Source organism: Malus domestica, chromosome 15 (genome assembly GCF_042453785.1).
Source record: "Malus domestica chromosome 15, GDT2T_hap1".
Lineage (NCBI taxonomy): Eukaryota > Viridiplantae > Streptophyta > Magnoliopsida > Rosales > Rosaceae > Malus > Malus domestica.
The window spans coordinates 16,475,813-16,497,723 of record NC_091675.1 but is presented as its reverse complement, the minus strand read 5'-3'; the positions used below and the strand labels follow the sequence as shown (position 1 = coordinate 16,497,723).

The following is a 21,911-nucleotide window of genomic DNA, read 5'->3' as shown; positions in this document are numbered from 1 at the left end:
GTGGCCGACCCTCGTACATTGGCGACTAGCCAATCAATCTATCTTATGCCAGAAGCATGGTAGATAACTCGGTTCGAGGATTCACCTCCCCAAAAGAGGAGGAACGTGACACGAATGAATCCGCCCCTCGATCGCTGTCTCAGACCTTTTCATCTCATGAGATTAAATCCGGATTACTCCCGAGACCTGAAGTTCTTGGTCCAGTATACTAGTTTGGATGAGATATGGAATTGGAATGAGATTATCATAAATGATGTTTCATTTATATGGTACCGACATAAATGAAAAGCGACGATAACGAACCGCGTTCCGTTGATTAATATCAACGTAGAACTGATTGGTCAACTAAAAGAATCAACCTATGACGAATGAGATGAATGAAATAGTGCAATATGACGCCTTGTGGCGCAAGGTTTCTCTCATACGCCATGTGATTGATTGCAGCATTACAAACGTGGTTGTAGTATCTCTAGGATCGTGATATGAACCTACATGAAGTTTCCAAAGGACTTACATGTACTGATTCAAATAGTTCTAGACCACACGAACATCCTCTTAATTCCCAAGAAGCCTTCACTTTACGGATGCAGAACTATCCGGGCGGATGTGGTATACCCGTCTAAGTGAATATTTGATCAGTTAGGGATATATGCCCCTGCGTGTATAAAATCCAAAATTGCTAGAGTTGAGCAAATTAACTCGCATGTCGGACTATAAGATGAATGATCTTGGGAGAACTTGACATTACCTCGACCTGAAGTTTCGAGCTAGTTTTGATGGTATTCTGGTCCACCACTCAAACTAGACCCAGAAGGTGTTATGTATGAGTATATCCCGATCATCTGTATGCTAGATGCAAATGAGACCTTTAACGAAGGGTATGGAGCCTAAGGTTTCATATTGGAACGTGAGGCAGCCATATCTAAGTACCATTGGCGTTTGTTGTACTTAGCTCAAATGCACTAGATCAGACATCTTATGTGCTGATAATCTTTTGGCATAAAGCAGCACTGCGCCTAACACGCCGCCACCAAATTTGGTGTTAAAGACGTTTTTTTTCCGTTACTACGGATTTGGGCTTATTCCCTATACATCTCGGAATAGATCACACCCCCTTGATCTTCAGAATGATGCCTACCTTGTGGGATTCGCTGAATCAGACCGTCTATCTAATCACACAAGGTACGTTCCCGCATGGTTATGTCTTTACCATTAAGGAACACCGCAATATCTTGGAGGTTAACTAGATAGACCTTTTGTTGCGAAACTTTTGAATCGTTCCAAGACTCACTATGTCTCATCACGTGAGAGATATGGTCGAGAATTCTTGTTGAGCATATTCAAAATCCCTGCGTTTTTCATCCATCGTTGAGTCCCAACAACGATCCATGAATACAACGCTGTATGTATCGACCAAATCATGATACATCCAACAAGTCAACACCAAGCATATTGTGTCTACATCAGCATGAGCATCAGAAGATTGAAGTCAAGCAGTCCAATCCCAGATAACCTTGCTGACATCTACACGGAGTCACTACCGAAGTCTACATTTCAGAAGCTTGTCCAAGGAATTGGTATGCGTAACTTTCTCATTTGCGATGCTTGTAGTTTCATTTGGAAGTTTTGTCAAACTCAGGGGGAGTATCTAGAAGTATACTCACTTGATCTTAATGTACTCTTTTTCCCTACGATTATGAGCATTTTCCCACTAGGTTTTTGCTACCTACCTAGGTTTTAACGAGGCACCCATCCTGGGCTGATCATACCCTTGTGAGCTCTTCTACTTGCGTCCAGAAGACGTACAGTTTTGACTTAATGCAACTTTTCACTTTTCTCCTTAGCCTATGGGTTTTTCTCCCACCTTGGGTTTTGCCATAGCAAGGTTTTGTGAGTTTTACCACTCCTGCATTCTTCCGTTTGTTTTGAGACTCGCATTCGCTACTTGTGCCGACTAAACGAGACGATTTCATCCACTACTTCTACATTTGCCTGAAGATCTGATGCGCCATCTACTTGAGTATTTGCACACTCAAGGGGGAGTGTTGTGACATATGTTCTTATCAATATGTGATTGTGTAAATCCTAAGTAGAGATAAAGTAGGAATCCTTTGGGATCTAGAAGATCTTCCCTAATATACTTTGTATTACTTGGAGAGCAAGTTTCTCTCCTCCTAATTACTATAAATAAAGGCACAAGGACTGGGGAATTAACACACAATTCCTCAAGTCTATTCTCCAATCTCTCTTCTTCTCTTTGCTGCACATCTCTGTAAAATATAGGCCACAACAAAAGCCAATATTTTAATTTTCTTACCACCATAACTATGGTGTATGCTCACCATACACCTCATCACTTGACACTTGTCATTTCAACTAACTCTAATTAACTTTAATATTAAATGTTCCTTTTCCAATTTTGCAAAAAATTAACAATGGTTAAGTGAAAGAACGCGTGTCAGATGATGAGATGTGTGGTGGGCATACATCATAGTTTGTGGTGATGAGCAAAAATGCACCCCTTTATAATAACCTTTGTAAGATTTTAGGGAGAATTTATTGATTTTCGTAATTAAATTTCTTAATTAATACTGAACTTTTACATTTTGTCCTTTAGACCATCTCCAAACCTGGGCTAAAAGCTAAATTACCCCCCAAATTACCCCCCCCAAACACTCTCCAACCCATGTTAAAATTTTAGGCTAAATGCCAAATATTATTTCTGGGCCAAATACCCCCCAGTTTTCCCCCCGAGCTAAATCCCAAATGTTTATCGGAATTTAAATTTTTTTAGATTAAAATGTTCATAAAATTAATTTACAATAATGTACATATTTATTATTATTTTTTTTAAATTGATTTAAGAAAAAAATTAGCCTAAGTTCATTCTTTAATAATTCCGGGTTAAAATTTTAGAGCAGAAGAGTTGGAGCAGAAAAGATGTTTCTGGGCTAAAAGCCAAATTTTCCAGGCTAAAAAATTTGGCTTTTAGCCCAAGGGTTGGAGATGGTCTTAATCAAAGTATTCGCATTAATAAGTTTCAGTCCAGTATTTTTATTGACACTTCAAAATTTTCATTTTGCACTCTAAATTTTCTATAATTAGTAAGAAATAACACTTGTGAGAAGTGTATAATGAGATTTCTAAAGTGTTAATAACAGTTTCCTTTCTTAATCTCCTAATTAAAATACAATTAATTACCAAAAAAATAAGTTTGGAATTGTGTTACACTAGAAACCCCACTCTCTACTAACAGCCACCCAACCCCTCCTGCGACTTTGTCGCCGTTGCCGGACTCAATTTTGCGTTTGCTTATTAGTGATTTTTTGGCAAGAGGCTTATAGTTACGGGGATCACGCATTCCAGTATTGTATAATGAGCGCACATTTTGGTATTGTTAATGGGACTTGATGTTTCCTAAGATGGAACCTGAGCATCTGGCAGAGAGAGAGAGAGAGAGAGGAGGGCAGTTGCCGACGGTGGAGTGGGGATTATGACGGGGTAGGACCGGAAGGTTAGAGTGGGTGGGGGGAGCTTTGGAGGCTTAGGGTCTTTGGCTGACGATGAACTTGGGGTCAGTGCGTGGAGTGGTGTTGTAGGTTGTTAATTTTTTTTTGGTAATTAACTGTGTTTTAATTAGGAGGCCAAAAAATTAAATTCACTTAATCGCACTTAATGACTTCGCATGCCATACCATTATGCCACATGAAATGAAATAGTTTTTTTTTTTTATTATTCTGTGTCAAACGAAATGAAATAGTTTGTAAATGTGATCTAATAAGATGTTCTTCTTCTTTTAAAAAAGAGATGATGATCTTCTTAGCATTTTTCTCCTTTTAATTATGGAAACTTTAACGAAAAACTCTTGTTACTGTTCATTTTAACAAAAAATCATATTTTTACATTAAAAAGTCAATCATTGTACTATTCCCTTTACCCTTTATTTTATCCTTATCGTTAAAACTCAAAATTTTCATAAATTTTTCATTAGTTTTCCTTTTAATTATTTCACTTTTTAAGTTCAACTATCATATAACTCTCTCTCTCACTTCTCGCAAAAAATTATTCATTTTCATAATAAAAATCAAATAAACTTCCCCGAACAAAATGTAAATAATGTCTTGGCCTGTAGTAATTTATTGTGAATTAATCTTCTTTCCGTGAAATGCAGTGCTGGAGCTGCCTCGATGTCGAAGGCCAGAGGAAAACAACCTTTGGATCAAGAATGAGTTTTACTCAGAGTGGAGTCAATCAATGCTCAACTCCCGCGCGGGGGGAGACGGGGGCAAATTCAATATTACTTATGCTAGTTATCAGTTCAATGTCGCTGAATAATTATTTTGTTTTTAATTTCCAATAATTAATTTCAATTTCTCTTCTTGTTATCAAACTCAATATCGTTGGTTAATTATTTCGTTTTTAATTTTTAATATTAAATTTTAGTATCTCTTCTTCTTCTTTTTCTTATTTAAATTGAAAATTTATTTGGTTAACAATTTTAAATTGGAAATTTATTTGGTCGGGGCCCCATGCACTACCGATTGATCAGTATTTACCAAAAGGGTAATGCTATGAAGACTAAATTTTTAAACTAAATGATATAAATGTTGATGGTTGGATTATTACTTAAATGTTGATTAACGTGTTTATTTCCCATTAGTGACAAATCATTTGATTTGCAAACTTAGTTTAAAATTTTGATCTTCTTAGAATTATTCTTACCAAAAATCATTCTACCTAAATGCTACAAACTTTTTGTCACATTTGCATCATTTTTTTAGTGCTGCAAATTGACAAATTCCTTGAAATGACAAACAATAGGCTAAATCGTCAAAATGGTCCCTGAGATTTGCATAACTCATCACTTTGGTCCCTGAGATTCCAAACCGATAAAAGTGGTCCCTGAGATTGTCCACCATCCATCATTTTGGTCATTCCATTAACAACTCCGTTAAGTGTCCCGGAAGAAGTTTAGGCAATTTTCAAAACTTCGTAACTCAGTCGTTTCTTAACCAAATTCGACCCATAATATATTAAAATGAAGATAGGAAAGTGTAGAATAAGATTATACCTATTTTGAAGCCTAATGGTTGTTGGAGATGGCCGAAAAATAGCCTTAAATTTGATTGGTCAGAGCGAAAACTGGAAAACTCGCCGGAAACTGGATAAAGTTTAAACGTTCATAACTTTTTCAATACTCAACGAAATCAAGTGATAAACGAAAATCACACTTCTCGAGACCAAGACAGCCACTTTCGAGCCGTTTTTCGGCCAAACCACGGCGAGTTAGCCGTCAAAAAATGTCTCGAGAAGTATGATTTTTGTTTTTGAATCACTTGATTTCCTTGAGTATTGAAGAAGTTATGAACGTTTAAAGTTTACTCAGTTTTTGGCGAGTTTTCAAGTTTTCACTCAGACCAATCAACTTTGAAGCTATTTTCCGGCCATCCACGGCAACCATTGGGCTTCAAAATAGGTATAATTTTATTCTACATTTTCCTATCTTCATTTTGATATATTATGGGTCGAATTTGGTTAAGAAACGATTGAGTTACGAAGCTTTGAAAATTACCTAAACTTCTTCCGGGACACTTAACGGAGTTTTTAACAGAATGACCAAAATGATGGATGGTGGACAATCTCAGGACTACTTTTATCGATTTGGAATCTCAGGAACCAAAGTGATGAGTTATGCAAATCTTAGGGACCATATTGGCGATTTAGCCAAAACAATAATACTATGTGATGGATCAATAAATATCTGTCTCCAGTAATCAAGTTATCCACAAAGAAATAGCGTACTTAATTAAAAAAAACAATTGATTTACTGGTCTTTCGTTATCAAAATGAATAATCTAGCTAGAACTTAGATAGAATTGAAGCAGACACGCACTAATTAATTAAAAGTAATGTTAGGGAAACTATTTATTTAGATTTGGGATTTATTTTGGATTTCTGTGTTCAAAATCGGAGGATTGAGAGATCCAGACCGTTCAAGAGAAAGAAAGAGATTCAGGTCGTTCAAGTTTTTTGGTTTTTGTGAAGTGGGCCAGTGATATAAGCTAATTGAGGCCGTAGAATTGGAATTGAGTGGTCTGGAACTCTTGACCCGCAAGCTTTGAACACAGAGATCCGGAATTTAAATCATATTTTGTAAACCATATAATGTGATTGTTAGTGATTAAATTATTACTTAAATATTGATCAACATACTTATTTCCTATTTGTGACTTATTACATGGTTCACAAATTTAGTCTACCTAATATTACTTCATTAATTAAACATATAATTTCGTTGAGAATTTATAACTGGCAGGAACCGAAAAGGGTGTTGCAAACTCATCTATAAGGGAACGTACTACCTAATCTCTTGAGCTTAATAATTCATTAATTTGGTTGACGAATTTGTGCCACTTTTGAGGAATGAGGATCCTTTCCGGATCGTCTTTGTGAGGATCATGGGAATCCTTAAATCGTGTCCGTTCATCGTATATCGTGTGGTCAGAAATTATTTTAAATATTTTTATTTAAAATTAAATATAAATAGTACCTAACAAAAACTCACCGTACGACATATGATGAACGGACACAATTTAAGGATCTCCAGGATCCTCACAAAGACGATCCGGAGACTTTGAGCATCATGAAGGGTCTTTTTTCAAGAAGAAATATAAATATTAACCAAAAAGTAAAATCCATTTTTTAAGAAACAAAAAAACATGTTCATGCATGTGAGATAATGAGATTCTTGCAACGACTTCTTGAAAATTATTTGTTCGACCCTGGAAAATGAACATATAGGTGTAGATCGTGGGAATTGCGGGCGTGCCGCTAATAGACGGACTTTAATTTTTCTTGTAAGTAGAAAAGTAAATCACAATATGAAAGTGATTCATAAAGAGAAATTTGTATTGAAATACTTAGTGGCTGTTAAAAGATGACGGAATTGTAAATGGTGAGCTAGCTACACAAAAAGAGAAAGCAAGTAAAATCTAGAGCTTTGCCAAAGAAGGCTTATTTTGATTTTGAGAAAGCTTGTAGAAGGTATGGTACATCTTCACCAAAACTACTTGATTGAGAGAGATTTGGAGAAGGAATGGTACCCTCTCTTTGAAATGTTTGAGAGAAGCTTGCTTTCTTTGTAGAGATTTGTTCTTTGAGAGGCTTTGGAATTTGGATTATTTGCTCGTAGAAGGGCATATGGGTAGATTGACAGCTTTATGGCACAAATCTTCAGGAACAAGTCTACTCAAACGTTAATTAGACTGCTCGACCAAATGTGAATAGCTTACCCATCACCAAGAGCATGTGGGCAGATTGACAGCTTTATGGCACAAATCTTCAGGGACAAGTCTACTTAAACGTTAATCAGACTACGTGGCGACTCACAGTCTGTAGTAGAGACCCAACATGGTCGGAACAACGCTCAGAAATACCGGGTTAAATAACCAACGCATCACTCTGAAAAGGCGCACCATCTCGACTGAACACATGTCACTTCATCGTCGAATGCCTGGCTGATAGGTGAAAATGTGAGTATATTCTAGTCTACGTAAATGGTGCATTCAATGTCAAATTAGGAAAACCCAAGGCGGTTAGGGAGGGTTCCTTGGGGGCCGATATAAAGGTGGAAACCTCTTGTATTAGGGTCGTAAAACTGAAAGTAGAGAAAGTTCAGGTACTAGCTGAACGTTATTTTTAGTCTTGAAAACAATACAATCCTAGCAACACAGTGGATGTAACCCAGTTTCAATGAGTGGACCACTTAAATATTTGAGTCTAATAATTTCAATCCACATTGTAAGCCCACCAAAAATTTAGTACTTTAATTTGTTATCCTGAAAATTTTGAGCGCTAACAACAATCAAGGGTTTAGAACTACAAAATGAGCTATCTCACAACAAAACAAAATGGACCTGGCAAAATCCACGGAAATTATCAAATTATGACCTAAGTAATATCCTTCTATAACGACGATGAAGAGTCTTTGATTAACCCTTGCTAGATATAGCATAAGAAGGAATATGTCTTCTTACTCGCCTTGCTGTTCAAATCAATGATTTGTGTTACTTTTTTTTTTTTTTACTTATTGTTTTGTCTTAAGTAATTTTCTTCGACTAAGTAATTATTTTGTTAAGAATGAGTCCCACATTGATGGGATGAGGGATTTTGTATGGGCTTATAAGAGGTTGGGCTACTCTACATATTGCCAATTGGTTTTATGATGAAACCTCAACTTTCTTTATGATATCAGAGCAGGTTGTCCAATGTGTGAGCCAAACGGTCACATGTGTTCCACGTCACCCCGTTGTGTTATCCACGTGTTAGGCTCGAAAATTCGCCACATGTGAGGGATGTGTTGAGAATGAGTCCCACATTGATGGAGAAGGGACCTTGCATTGAGTTTATAAGAGGTTATGCTACTTCCCATATTTTCAATTAGTTAACTTTCTTGGCAATTAACATACAACTTTTACGTAAGCCTTTCAATGCTTAGCTTGAGGGGAGAGGATCGTCCTTCTTCATTTTTCTCTGCAGTTTTTCTTCTGCTTCCTCATCTCCTACAATTCTTCTCCTTCAATAATCCTTTCTTCTTCAATTCTGAGTCTTCTTCTTCACTCTTTTTGTTTGTTTATGGGAAACTTTAGAACGGCGAGTCATCGACGACTATTACAGCGTTGTAGATAACTAGCTCCGGGGAGGCCACGAAGCTTACTCCGGGCTGACGCCGACTTGGCCCTTAAAGAAGATGGATCCAGAGGATCCGGTGGGATTGGGTCCGGAGAGGATCCTTTCCCTTGCTTGAGAATTACATATGTTTATAGTTATATATTTCATAAAATACTCATTAATTACTTCAACTTACTACCAAATGCATGTTACCAAAATAATCCACAGAACTGAATAAATACCATTACATTCACAAACCCACAGCCAACCAAAAAAAAAAAACGGCAATAAATTAAATTTAAAAAAGGAAAACAACTTGCTTATTATTTGGCTACTTTTTTTTTTTATTTTCTTTTAAGCATTTCTTTGTAACGCAAGAGCGAGTCGAGCCTCTGCAGTCTCAGCTGCTGCTTAAACTTGTTTATGAAATCGTCAGCTTTCGCGTCAACCGCTTCATCGCCTCCAAACGACCTCGTTTTCTCCATCCGAGGTGTCGCAGGCCTTTCGTCGTCGTTTCCTTCAACCCCTCCTCGGAGCCGCGATTTCTCGCTAGTAGACTTTTTTATCTTCTGGTACTGGTTTACCCCAGCCCCATTACTAGGGTTCGACTTACTCCGATGAACCAAGTTTTCTTGTCTCGAAATGGGGTCGCGGCCCTCACGTTCGGACTCCTCCGGTTCGTAAATTTTATTCTCTGGATCGGCATGTTCGGACCGGTAGAATGGGAAATCCATCGACTTGAGCCGCTCCAAGAGCGAGGGTGTCCTAGCTAACCCGACCGGACTATCGCAGACTTTCGGACTCGAACCAGGATGTTGTTCTGCTGATTCGCCGGACTGGGGTTCTGGATTGATGGATTGTTCGAATTTGTGGTGGGAAAAGTTGATGGAGCGGATCCGGTCCAGTAGCGAAGGACTTCTTTCGGGTTGGTGTGAGGGAGTCCCGTTTAACTCGGTCGAATTATCTAAATTTGCATGTTGTGGCGCCGCGTACTGGGTTTCCGGGTTCGTTTGCTCGAATTTGTAGTGGGAGAAGTTTATCGACCGGACCCGGTCCAACAATGAGGGGGCTCGTTCGAGTTGGGGCGAGTTGAACAGGCCGAGTTGCTCTTCTTGCTGCTGCAGTTGTTGTTGCTGCTGAGGCCTTTTGTGGGTCCCATGGCGGGAGCTGAGGACTATGATGCCGATGATGAGGTTGAGGAGGAGGAAGAGCGAGGTGGGCGTGAACCAGCTGAGCATCGATGTCAACATGGCCAAAGACGACGACGGGTCCTCTATGTTGCGGTGTCTCAGCTGCTTTGCGCTTCTAGAGAGAGAGAGCGTGTTGTTTTTGTAGAGGAAAATGGAGGAGCTTTTCGGTGAGTAGGATGAGGCAGACAGATTAATATATATAATCGCGTGAGGTGACGTCTTTTTTGTTTCGGAGTGTGTGGGGATCACAGGGCGTATCAACATGTTGCACGCGTTTGTATTGTTTTCACACGTAAGTTTATTTGATAAGTGCACAAGTTATAACTTAATACAAATAAAAAAAATTCTTAAGCTTTATTAAGTAGAAATGAACGGTTTTTTTTTTTTTTTTTTGTAGTTACTTACCCTTAAGTTTAACTCCACCTATCATCTAACATAATATTGAAAGAGAGATTTAATCACAACATTTAGGGTAACAATATGAGAGAGGGTAACAATATTCCTAATTTTTGTGTATTGAAAAAGCGAAATTTAAGTAGAAACTCGCATTTGCATGTTATTAATTTTGCGGTATCAGATCTTCATTTTATTAGAGAAGATCACAAGTAAAACTTCATTTGATTAGATATTCCGAAACTTGATGTGATAAGCTTAAATTAATGTTGGAATGACTAAAGTTTTAGGCCATGTTATATAACTCTATTATATACACAAGACTTGACAAGTACACAAAACATTCATTTTCATATGATATGTAAGATATTGTACAAGCTTTGTTGCTATTCACTTAATTAAACAATTTCATTCACCAAGAATTGCCAAGCCTTTTGGAGTATTAACATCACATCCTCCAAGGATATTAACTTAAATTAGCTCTAACGATTGGTACTTTACACGTGTTAGTTACTTGTACTAACATATTTTTTAACAACAGAAACAAGGAAGTGCCGATTATGAATCAGATGTATGCACATGAACTAAAGTAATTAACAAAGAGATTACAACGATAAATCAATAATTTGTTACGAAATAAAAACTTTATCTCTTAAACAATTGTTGATAATTTTTGTTTTTGTAACTATATAACACATAAATAAACAAAGTCTCTCCATCGAACCTAACTTTGACTTATAATCAAATTAACATGGCCTTGTTTACACCAAAATAAATAGAACGATAATAGGAAGATCATTTTTTAGACCATATTTTAGATACCACATAATGTGATAGTTAATTATGATTGAAATTCTTCAATAAAAGAAATTTAACCATCAATTGTCACATTATGTAATTTACAAAATATGATAAAAATATGGTTTCCTTGGCATTTTCCAAACAGAAAACATTAGACATAACAATTTCTTATACCACATGTTAACACGACATGAAAAAAACAAAAAAACAACATATTTCAAATCAATACGGTAACTAATTGGGTCTTTATCAATCGCCCATTAAAAGTCTAATAATACTAAATTCTGAAAGATTTTTACCGGATAATTTATTTTAATCCATCAAAATAAACAAAAATTTAAGATTTTAAACTACTAGAAAAACCTTACTAAATACGACAATAGTCATATTACTTAATCCAACATAGGATCTATAATTCAGACAATACGAAAGGACCTAAGATTGTTATAAAAGGTCAATATCATCGATTATAGCGCTGAAGACTTTTGCAGTATGTTGGAAAACAATGACTTTATGACTTTAGCAGTGGACATGCAATTGTTTATCACTGGTAGCTGATGGCAAAGTGACAAAAGACTAGGGTTTACCAGCGCACCACAGGCAAAATTATCCAACGAAAATTATCCGTTCGAAGACGTTAATTAAGATTTATTTTCTTCCTCTTCTTAATTTCTTTTGTTACTGTGTTAGGATAATACTAGGGAGATTAATTTTTAAATTAAATTTTGTAAACTAATTGACAGTAGCGTAGTCAGAATTTTCAAATAATGGAATCATAATATCAACAAAAAAGTTTTATTGGGTCATTTTGTCGAGCACCAGTAATCACCTTCTAATTCTTGTCAACATATGCTGAAAGTTTATACTAACATATGTCGACATTTATTGAGATTCGTCGAGAGTGGATGCAGAATACTGGAGAGTAATATTTTTTGCTCAAAGTTTATATCGACATCAACTTAGATGAGTATATATAACACAAGCTTTTTAACATAATCTTTATAATATGGAAATGCTCTAATCTAACATTATTATTGTTCTAAGTGAGTGGATTATCACTGAAGCAACCAACTTATCTATTTTTGTTCAATACAATGGTGATGTTCCGTTCACTGTAAACAGTTTGAGTAAAAGAGTTGTTTTATACATGTGCCTTTCGTTTTATCCATCTCTTGAAACCCCAAGCCCAAATCATAACTCATACCAACAGAGCCATGTGATAACTTTCACCTTGTATGCTTTAAACATATAATAATCCCAAGGCTTTCGTTGTTAGTTCCACTTAAACTTTTAATTAAACATATGTTTTTTTTTTGGAAACAATATTTAAACATATGTTTAAGAGTAATGTTAGGAAGATTAAATTTGTAAATAAAAATTTAAAAACTAAAAGACATATAAGTTGATGACTGGTTTATTACTTTACCGTTAATAAACGTGTTCAATTGTATTAGGGACACATTATTTAACTTGTAAATTTTATCTCTTTAACATTATCCTTAAAGAAAAGAAAATGGGGGACCAACCATCATACCATTGTATCGATTATTACGAAAGTAAGAGTCCTAGTAAGAAAGAGAACAAAAGAGAAGCAATATTGTTGGTCAATTAGCATGTGGCATGCTAATCATGATTAGTAGATAAAATTTGAAGAATTTAACACACGCAAGCATGATTAGAACAAAATGTTTTACTTAAGAAAGAAGACCAAGACTTGAGTCAGCAGCCAATGTGATCAAATCGCGTCTAGTCAACATTATATTGAAGGTTTCATATTCAAGTTTATCTACGTTCACACAAGTTCATCAGCATGGCAGCAGTCAGCAATGCATGTGCCCTAATTGAAGAGTTGGTATAAAGTCGCAAAAACGACATGTGAGAGCTTTCTGATTGGATCATTGGCTGGACCACCTTAAATTCGTGATGGTGGAACGACCCAAACCGGTTCCCGGATTCATGAAATTGTTCTTCCTATGGCGGGATGAAGTACGCATCTCACTTTGGTTAGTAGCCGCCTTTAGCTACCTATTATGCCAAATAGAGAAATTTAAACTTATTTATTTAATCTTTCTCTATCAAAAAAGTCATGTTTGATAAAATTGTATTTACCCAAAGAAAATTAAAAGCCGCCTTCATGATGAAATTTGGAAATTTATGGTAACATTGAATGGAAAATATTCTTTAGTAAAATTATCGATCAGAATTGAAGCCATGAAAAGTCAGATATGTAGAACCACCACCCTTTTTCTTTCAAATTTTTTTAGGGTTGCTGAACATATATTCTTATCAAATTAATTTTGAGATAGAACTTTTTACAATAAACAGACAAAAAAGAGACACTAAAACGTGAATGAAAATTGACACAAATTCTGCCAAAGTTCAATAGAGTTTCGACATCAACCTAGCTTCTTCCCGTGCAACAGCTCCGCCATATGAGGGATTGCTTCGAAGCCTATTGTTTGGGTTAATATTTAAACTTTGGGCTTTCAGGAAGGGAAGCCCAAAAAGAGCTCAAGAAGGAGATTTTGCCCGAGACCCAGCACCAAAGCCCAGATCATCCATCTCAAAGACCAGTTGGCACTTCCCCATTAATGCAAAGGCTAGTTGCTTACAAGAAGTGACAATCAAAGGAAATTCACCAACTCTAGGCCCAAAAGTGTTTTTTGGATGGCAAACATGTAAAAAGCCTGATGACTCATTACCCTTAAGTTGCTTTCAGGCAAGAGTAGAAACAACACAGCTGGGCCAATTCGTCTATAAAAGGGGGAAGAGGGCCCAGAGACAAGGACACTCAATCAATCAAACAAACAAATATACAACTTGTCTCTTAGCCAAGCAAATACACAGAAAGATGTGCTTTGTCCAGATTCTGCACCCTTTTAGCCTTAGATTTCCTGTAGAAAGATATCTTTTGTCTATGTAAAAGCTCTGCTACCTTTTTTTTTTTCCTAAATGTCGTAGTATCGATCTCTCATATGTAAACTCATTTCCAGTCATCCTCTTTAAGTACTCAACCCTTGTGTTACTGCTAAGAGAAGAGACTGTAAGATGTTTTAACCTTGCCCGACAAGGTGAAATCTTGCCCGACTCTCTTTGTTTTTGCCTTTCCATTAATAAATCTGGTGTTTTAATGTATCCCTCAATATATATGCAAGTCATTTTCGGTCGCTTGATGATCCAAAGTTTCATTAACTCTCAAATCTGGTTCACTTAGTACTTTTACTATCGTAAAAGTAAACAAAACTGATGTCTTAATCCGATATGGACCTTCACCCTTTAAAGCATACAAGATATACAAGATAAACAAAATTCATTGATCTCAAGGCATAGAAAAGAACTTAATGTAGACTTAACTCATCCACGACAATCCTTTGATAATGAGAAATCAGAATAACTTGGGGCGCAAGTAATCGGCTTAAATACATTCATTCTACATCTGCCATATAAAGATGGCAATGGCACGCCTTAGCACTTAGTTAGTTTTGATTGCGAGCCTCACGACCTACACCTAACGCTCGACAAAGGCACCTTTTAGAACTAACTCTGTCATATTCTTGCAGGCCGACAAGCGAGCGAGAGCCCGACAGCCAACCAAAGTGCCAACTCCTCGGGGAGCTGCGTGCTCGAGCTAGGGACCCTTCCCAATGAAATCCCTGCTCGAACACCTATTAAGTAGCATATTCATGTTTGTCGATGCAAAGGATTGGAGTGAAAGAAGATGCTCAAATTATTTGCTTTGCTTAGTTAACTCACAAGCACAATCAACTTGAACCTATTGAGTGACATATATATATATATATATATATATATGCATGCAACAGTCGGACTGACCAGCTATATTGATCTTTGTCATGAATCTCGTAACTTCGATGGGCACTTTTGTGTCACATTTATGTAATAAGGGTAATCGAAATAAAAAAAGCGAAATTGAATTTCGATTATGAAATATTCCGGTGTTTACCAAATATTGGAGAATCAGAAATTTGGTGGGACTCATGCAAATTTTGGAATCCAACTTTAAATTTGGAGGAACTGGAAGTAATTGAATCATGGAGTATTGGGGAATGGTAATAAATTTTTCCTTCCCGTCATATCCTCAGTTATTTCCAAAATTTCAAGATTGCCCTTCACATGAACCCAACACCAAATTGTATTAGTAAAAAATCAAAAATAAAAAAGTGAAAAAGAATTAAAGTTTTTTCTCACAATGTTAAAATAAAATTAAATAAAGTTTTACCAAAAAAGGAATTAGCATATAAAATAGATTACTAGAATAGGGGCATTTTATTAATCAAATTGATTTTTATTCCAATTTATGTGAATTATTAAACAACTTATGATTCAAAACTATTCAAACTCCGATTTCTGAAAATTTTTAGTAAACAGTTTCAACATAAATCTGATTTTGATTCCACCCCATTCCAACTCATCAATTCAATTAATCTCATTAGGATTACAAAAAAGTAAACGAGCAACATGTATTCTTATATTTGTAGGACGAACCTATAGTAAGGGCTGGCTAGGCTGTAAGAATATTTCAATATTATAGTGTGATATATTCAACTTAATAAATATTGTTTTGGAATCAATTGTATTAGGCAAAGGGAAGTATTATTGGCATTCCAAAAATCTCATTCTATACTCGTCACAAGTGTATTTTTATTTCCTAATATAGAAAGTTTGGAGTGTAGAATGAGATTTTTGGAGTGCTAATAACAATTCCCTAGTCAAATTATGAGAATTGGTTTCCTATTTTATTACCTTGAATGACACACCCCGTCCCGAAGGAGGGCGTGCTGGCCGTCACGTGAGAGTGACGTAACCATTTACACAGTTCGGAAGCTTTAAAAAAATTTCCAATTGCTAAGATAACACACCCGAGGGTGAGTCCTACTTTTGTGAATTCTGTCAGAACACCGTTGGATTCCTCGTGGCCACCAAAGCTCTGCTAACTTGAACCTGGAGGGGCGCAAAACAAAATTGAGTGGGTCAGTAAAACAAAGTTTTTCGAAAACTTTTCATTTAAAACATTTCTAACCCCTCACTGTAAAACCTGTATACTTTCCCAGAAAATAGCATATATATAAACATATATATAAGCAAAAATCTCAAATCTCAAACCTTTAACACTTTTCAGAAATATATAACCATATGAAATCTCAAAGCTTGAATCCCAAATCTTTAACATTTTTCGAGAAAAACATGCCATGCCATAAATCAAAATATAAATCAGGTGAAATAAGGAATCAATCGGAGACCCTGCAGTTGGTCCTATACGATTAATTCAATAGCTCAATATCTCACTAAGCCGGAGTCACCACAGTGACCTATACGGCCTTACTCTGCACATCACTCGGAACTACGTAAGGTAGTCTATACGATGAAAGGTGTAAAATACGCTCTAGTGCTTCTCTCATCATATCATCAGCGCGCATATCTAAGGTCACCCACCAGTCGGAACCCCTCTAATGGTCTGTACGACTGGCATGTCGGAACCCTCACATGGTCTGTACGACATCCACCTACTTGGATCCAAGGCGAGCGTGCGGTGTGGTGAATAATATAAGCACTAACACCTAGGGTGCAGGTTATGAGCTCAAAACATCTCAACAACAACAATTCAATGAATAAATGAACTCACCTGACTTACCTGTGCCTCCACAGCACCATGTAACATGTATGCATCATATATCAATCATATAACTCATATGAAATTCACATTTTCCAAATAATTCTATGCATGGCATTTTTAAAGCATATCTTCATATAAATTCATTTTCTGGGAAAAATCAATAGTATAAAGGTAATACAAAAACAAAACTGCCCACTCACCTGGAGTTCGCCCACAACTCCCTAGCACCGTACATCAAGGCGTCATGACGATTAGCGCCTAGAACAACAATCAAATCCAACCTCAGAAATTCTGCCGATAGAATACATAACTTATATAAGACACGTCACTACGTAGTTCGATCCGGATGATCTGCAATTCAGATTTCAAATCCGTAACTTCCAGAGGTCCACAATATACCTCTAGGACAACATCCTAAAATTTCATTACCATCCAACGGTCGGATCTCCGTCAATTTCCAAAACTAAGTGACGGTTAACATTCTATTTTATGAACTTACAACTTCAATTCCGGAAGATCCGTAAATCGGATTCCCAATCCGTAAGTTCCTATAATCCTCAAATATTACGTATTACAACGTATCAAAGTTTGATGACGATCCAACGGTCGGATCGTCAATTCACATTTTCACCTAACCACGAATCGTAACCAACTTAGGTTCAATTATTCAATTTACGTCCATCAATTATCAAAACAGAACCTAGAACCTTAATCACAAGCTAATAATGACATTGGCGGGCCATTGGCCACGCGCCGCCGCGGGTGGCGGTTGGCCGCCCCCGGCTCGCCGGAAAATTCAACTATTTCCAAAAATTACCAAAATTTTCAGATTTGAAGATCTCAATGAGTAGAACAACTTTCATACCTGAGACCAAGGCCAATTTGGCCTGGAAGTGCTTCAATTTCACCAAAACCGTGAAGAACCCTAGAATTTGGGTGTTTCCAATTCGACCTTCAAACTTGTTCCAACGCCTCAATTACCTCTTGGGCTTTGTTCTAGGTCCTAAAGGAATGCTAAATGTGTTAGTAATTGAAAGAAAACATTTCAAAATTTGGAGAATTTAAACAAAAGGGTCGCGGCACCCGTAGGGGTGTTCTTCGCGAAATCACAACGAAATTCAATGATTCTTGGGGTGAAACGTGAAGAGGGAAGGCCTAGATGATGATTAGGAGTGGTACCTTGACTCAATTCGTCGGAAATTTGGACGAAAATGGCGAAAACCCGCCGATTGGAAGTCGCGGGTCGCGCGACCGCACGGGTCAAGGACGACCCGTTTCTCCTGTTCCCCCATGCACCACTCTCCCTCCTTTCCCTCCTTTCCTTCCCCTGATTGGTCAGCTTCTTCCTCTCCCTTCTTCTGGTTCGCTCTCATCTTCTTCTTCTCCGATTGGGCATTTCTGCCCAGTCTCTTCTTCTTTTCTGTTTTCTGTTTCTTCTTCTCATACACATACACACACCAAAAACCTTTCCCTCATCCCAGCCATCCATTTCATTCATCAATAAATCTGGGCCGTCCAATTTCATAAAAGAATTTCTATATTTTACTAAAATTATAATTCCTTAAAATTCCAAATTTCAAACGTTAATAACTTCTTCGATATAACTCCAAATCACGAACCGTCTGCGCCCACGCGTCCGTAACGACGAGTACTACGAGGATATGTCAAGAAAACAAATCTTAGATGGCACGACACAATGATTAACCTCGAATGATGTGCGTGCCTCAACGGGCATTTTTGTAAAATCCTTTATTAAAACTTTAAAAATTCTTAAAATTAGGGACGGGCTGTCACATTGAAGGGCAGTAATTAATTATCGGTTTCATTAGAAAATAGATCATTTCTTTGCATATAATAGTGCACATACCTATCTAATGTGACCCTAATGAAAAACTTGTATTAAAGTTTAACGTGCAAGCAAGGCTAGAGAAAAACCTAATTTCCTCTACACCTACAACTCATATACATATCGCTCAATATTGAGATTGTAGATGACATTTAACAATTAATTATCAAGGTAAGTGATTTACGTATTCTGCTATAATTGCTTGTGAAAATCATGGAGTGCAAAATCTTGGCTTATGGCTTTATCCAATTATAAGTTTATACCGGCAATAGCCGCATCAAATTTTTTTGATAAAAAAAAAAAAAAGAACTTACACATAATTTTGTGGAGAATAAATACGTAAAACTATAGTATACCGCATAGGGTTTCTTCCTACTATGTATTACGAAGTAGCAGAGAGATCTCATTTTAGTAAATACGGGTGGATTCGGAAAACTAAAAATCGAAAAAACTGAACCAAACATCAAATCGAAATCGAAACAAAAAAAGCTAAACTGAATTAAAGAAACTGAACTGAACCAAAATCTTATAGTTCAGTTTCAGTGGTTCAAAAACCACGGTAATATACTAATATTGCACATAAAACGTTCATGGAAAGGGAATATTTGATTATTGGAACCTACAGAAGTCAGAAATGCACATCAACTTTCCACATTGCCCTATTTTTTTCTCTATCAAAAAAGTCATCCCTATTTTTGTCTCTATCAAAAAAGTCGTCTGATAAAAGTTTTATTTGCCCACAGAAGATTAAAAGCCACCTTCATGATGCAATTTGGAAATTTATGGTAATATTGAATGGATAATATTCTTTACCAAAATTATTGATTATAATTGAAGCCATGAAAAGTCAGATATGTAGAACCACCACCTTTTTTTTAGGGTTACTGATCATGTATTCTTATAAAATTAATTTTAAGATACATGCATATAGATGGATTTTTTTACAATTCTTCAATTAAAAATAGAACTTCTTGTTGGAAAATATCAGGATTTTAGTTTATTTGAATATTTGGTTTTTTGGGCTTAGCCCGTTAGTATTAAGGTTTTGATTTCTTACCTTTTAGGATTAGGGTTAGTTTATTATAAATAGTGTGCTTGTTATTCATTTGAGAACAAATCATTCACAATGTAGCCTCTTGGAGTTTTGTAGTCATTCTGGCATTCTTGTTTGTTTAATAATATTCCTATTATTTTGTTAGTCTCGTTCGTTGCGCACTATGATATTCAACTTGGTATAAGAGCAGGTTTCATCATTCGGGATTTAATCTGTTTTGGGTTGGTATCTGTTTGCTTATGTATGTTGTCGTTCATATTCAGATTGTCTAGTTGTTGTTGACAGTTTGCAAGGAAAAAAAGTGTGTTATTTATTTTAGTTGTGTTGACGGCATGCTACTTCCCCACCAGAATCTGCCCCACTGCCTACTGCTCTCGCCCACATCAGACCTGCTACGCAACACCACCATCCTTCACCGATAGTTGTTGCACCTTGCCATATGTTGAATCCGTTGGAATCTCTGCCCAGAAAGAAAGAAAGAAAGAAAAGAGAAGTTGAAAGGCAGGAGAAAAGAAAAGAAAAAAAAGGAAAAAGGAAAAGAAAATAAGAAAGGGAAAAAAAATTTGCCTGTTTGTTTTAGGCCCACACGGCCAAAGGGAAAAACATGGTTAAGTTTGTGTTTAGGCCACGCGAGTTTTTGGCTTGTTTGAGATTGTTTTGTGACCGTCATTCGAGTGCTTGGAATTGTGACCACTCGAATGATAGTGTTTGTGTTTGTTCGTTTGTTGCTTCAATTGAGATATGGAAATCTCGTCCGTTTAGTGACCGGTTCTTTTCATACTCTTAACACTGATCAGAATCAGTTTGAACCATAATTAGTTTGCCAGCAAGAATCTAGAGTCAAGAATCAAGAATCAAGTCAAGTCAAGTCAAGTCAAGTTTGCATGCCTGCCAGTCCGCCTAACGGAGTCAGTCCACATCTACTTGTTCGCAAACTCATGTCGTATACCGCCAGGAGTTTGACCGGGGGGGGGGAGTGTAGGAAAATATTAGGATTTTAGTTTATTTGAATATTTGGTTTTCTGGGCTTAGCCCGTTAGCATTAGGGTTTTGATTTCTTACATTTTAGGATTAGGGTTAGTTTATTATAAATAGTGTGCTTGTTATTCATTTGAGAACAAGTCATTCACAATGTAGCCTCTTAGAGTTTTGTAGCCATTCCATCATTTTTGTTTGTTTAATAATATTCCTAATATTTTGTTAGTCTCGTTCGTTGCGCACTCTGATATTCAACTCATCTTACACTAAAAAGACAATAAACAAATAAAAAAGAGATACTAAGACATGAAAGAAAATTAACACAAGTTCCGCCAAAGTTCAATCAAGTTTCGACGTCAGACTAGCTTCTTTCCCAAGATGTGCAACAACTCTGTCATCTCAGGGATTGCTTAGAAGCCTATTAAGTTAGCATTGAGTGATGTCTATGCATGCAGTAGTCGGACTGACGAGATATATTTAGATTGTTGCTATCTGCATTTCCATTTTTATCTCTTATACACTTTTTATTAATTTCTGTCATTTAATTTTCGTCAATTCATTCGATTCAATAGTTAAAAATTGAGAGAAGTGTGTGATAAATAAAAATGAGTGTGTGGATAGCATCCCTATATATTTATCTTTGTCATGAATCTCCTAATTTCGACGGGCCCTTTTAAGGATATTTTCGATGCAAGACTTAAGATCTTAGACACCTATTCTTATATTTGCAACCTATGGCAAAGGCTGGTCGCACTGAAATAATATTTTAATATTTTAATATTTTAGTTTTTTTTCTCGAAGATAGAGATATATTAAAGACGAATAGAAATGTTTACATCCTAAGCTAGTATGTTAAACAAAAATTCCGGGCTAATACAATCCCAGACAAAAGTTCGACCTTCCTTAAATATGAACTTAGCCATTGAGTAAGCAGCACGATTGCTCTCCCTAGGCACGAATGCGAACGATACAGCCGTCAACCTTCGCTCTAGAATCTCAATATCACCAAGTACACATTCAAGGCTAAAGTCATGAGGCAATTCCTTCCTAAGCATCTAAATAATCACCTTGGCATTGGATTCGATAATCACTTTATCAAACCCACTGTCAATGCAAGCCAGCATGGCATCACGAATCGCACATGCTTCAGCAGCAACTATTGTGTGACAAAATCCAGTGCTCGAGCCTCCTACAGCTTGAAGCAGGCCGGTAAAGTCGGGACTAATCCAGCCTACACTCGCGCGCAGAGTGTTCTTACATCAGGCCGCATCAGTATTAACCTTGATAAACCCGTACTCCAGCTTCTTCCAATGTACTTCCCCACGAGCCGTAGCCAATGTTATCATC

The 21,911-nt window shown here is 36.7% G+C and overlaps 1 protein-coding gene and 1 long non-coding RNA gene across 2 annotated transcripts; both read right to left on the bottom strand.

The window, feature by feature from the left end:
* Positions 1-8,852: 8,852 nt before the first annotated feature.
* On the bottom strand, positions 8,853-10,143 carry LOC114821766 (pathogen-associated molecular patterns-induced protein A70). The gene has a single exon (XM_029095082.2). It carries the CDS (start codon positions 10,122-10,124, stop codon positions 9,015-9,017), a length of 1,110 nt encoding a protein of 369 aa, XP_028950915.2. The 5' UTR covers positions 10,125-10,143; the 3' UTR covers positions 8,853-9,014.
* A 5,598-nt stretch (positions 10,144-15,741) lies between these two features.
* LOC139192612 (uncharacterized) lies at positions 15,742-18,369 on the bottom strand. The gene is made up of 4 exons (XR_011576830.1): positions 17,866-18,369; positions 17,552-17,689; positions 16,887-16,944; positions 15,742-16,013 (listed from the first exon to the last, which is right to left on the bottom strand). It is a non-coding gene; the product is annotated as an uncharacterized lncRNA (long non-coding RNA).
* Between the last annotated feature and the right edge of the window lie 3,542 nt (positions 18,370-21,911).

Coding starts and splice junctions, on each gene's coding strand:
- LOC114821766 (XM_029095082.2), bottom strand. CDS start 10,124: ATGTTGATACGCCCTGTGATCCCCACACACTCCGAAACAAAAAAGACG.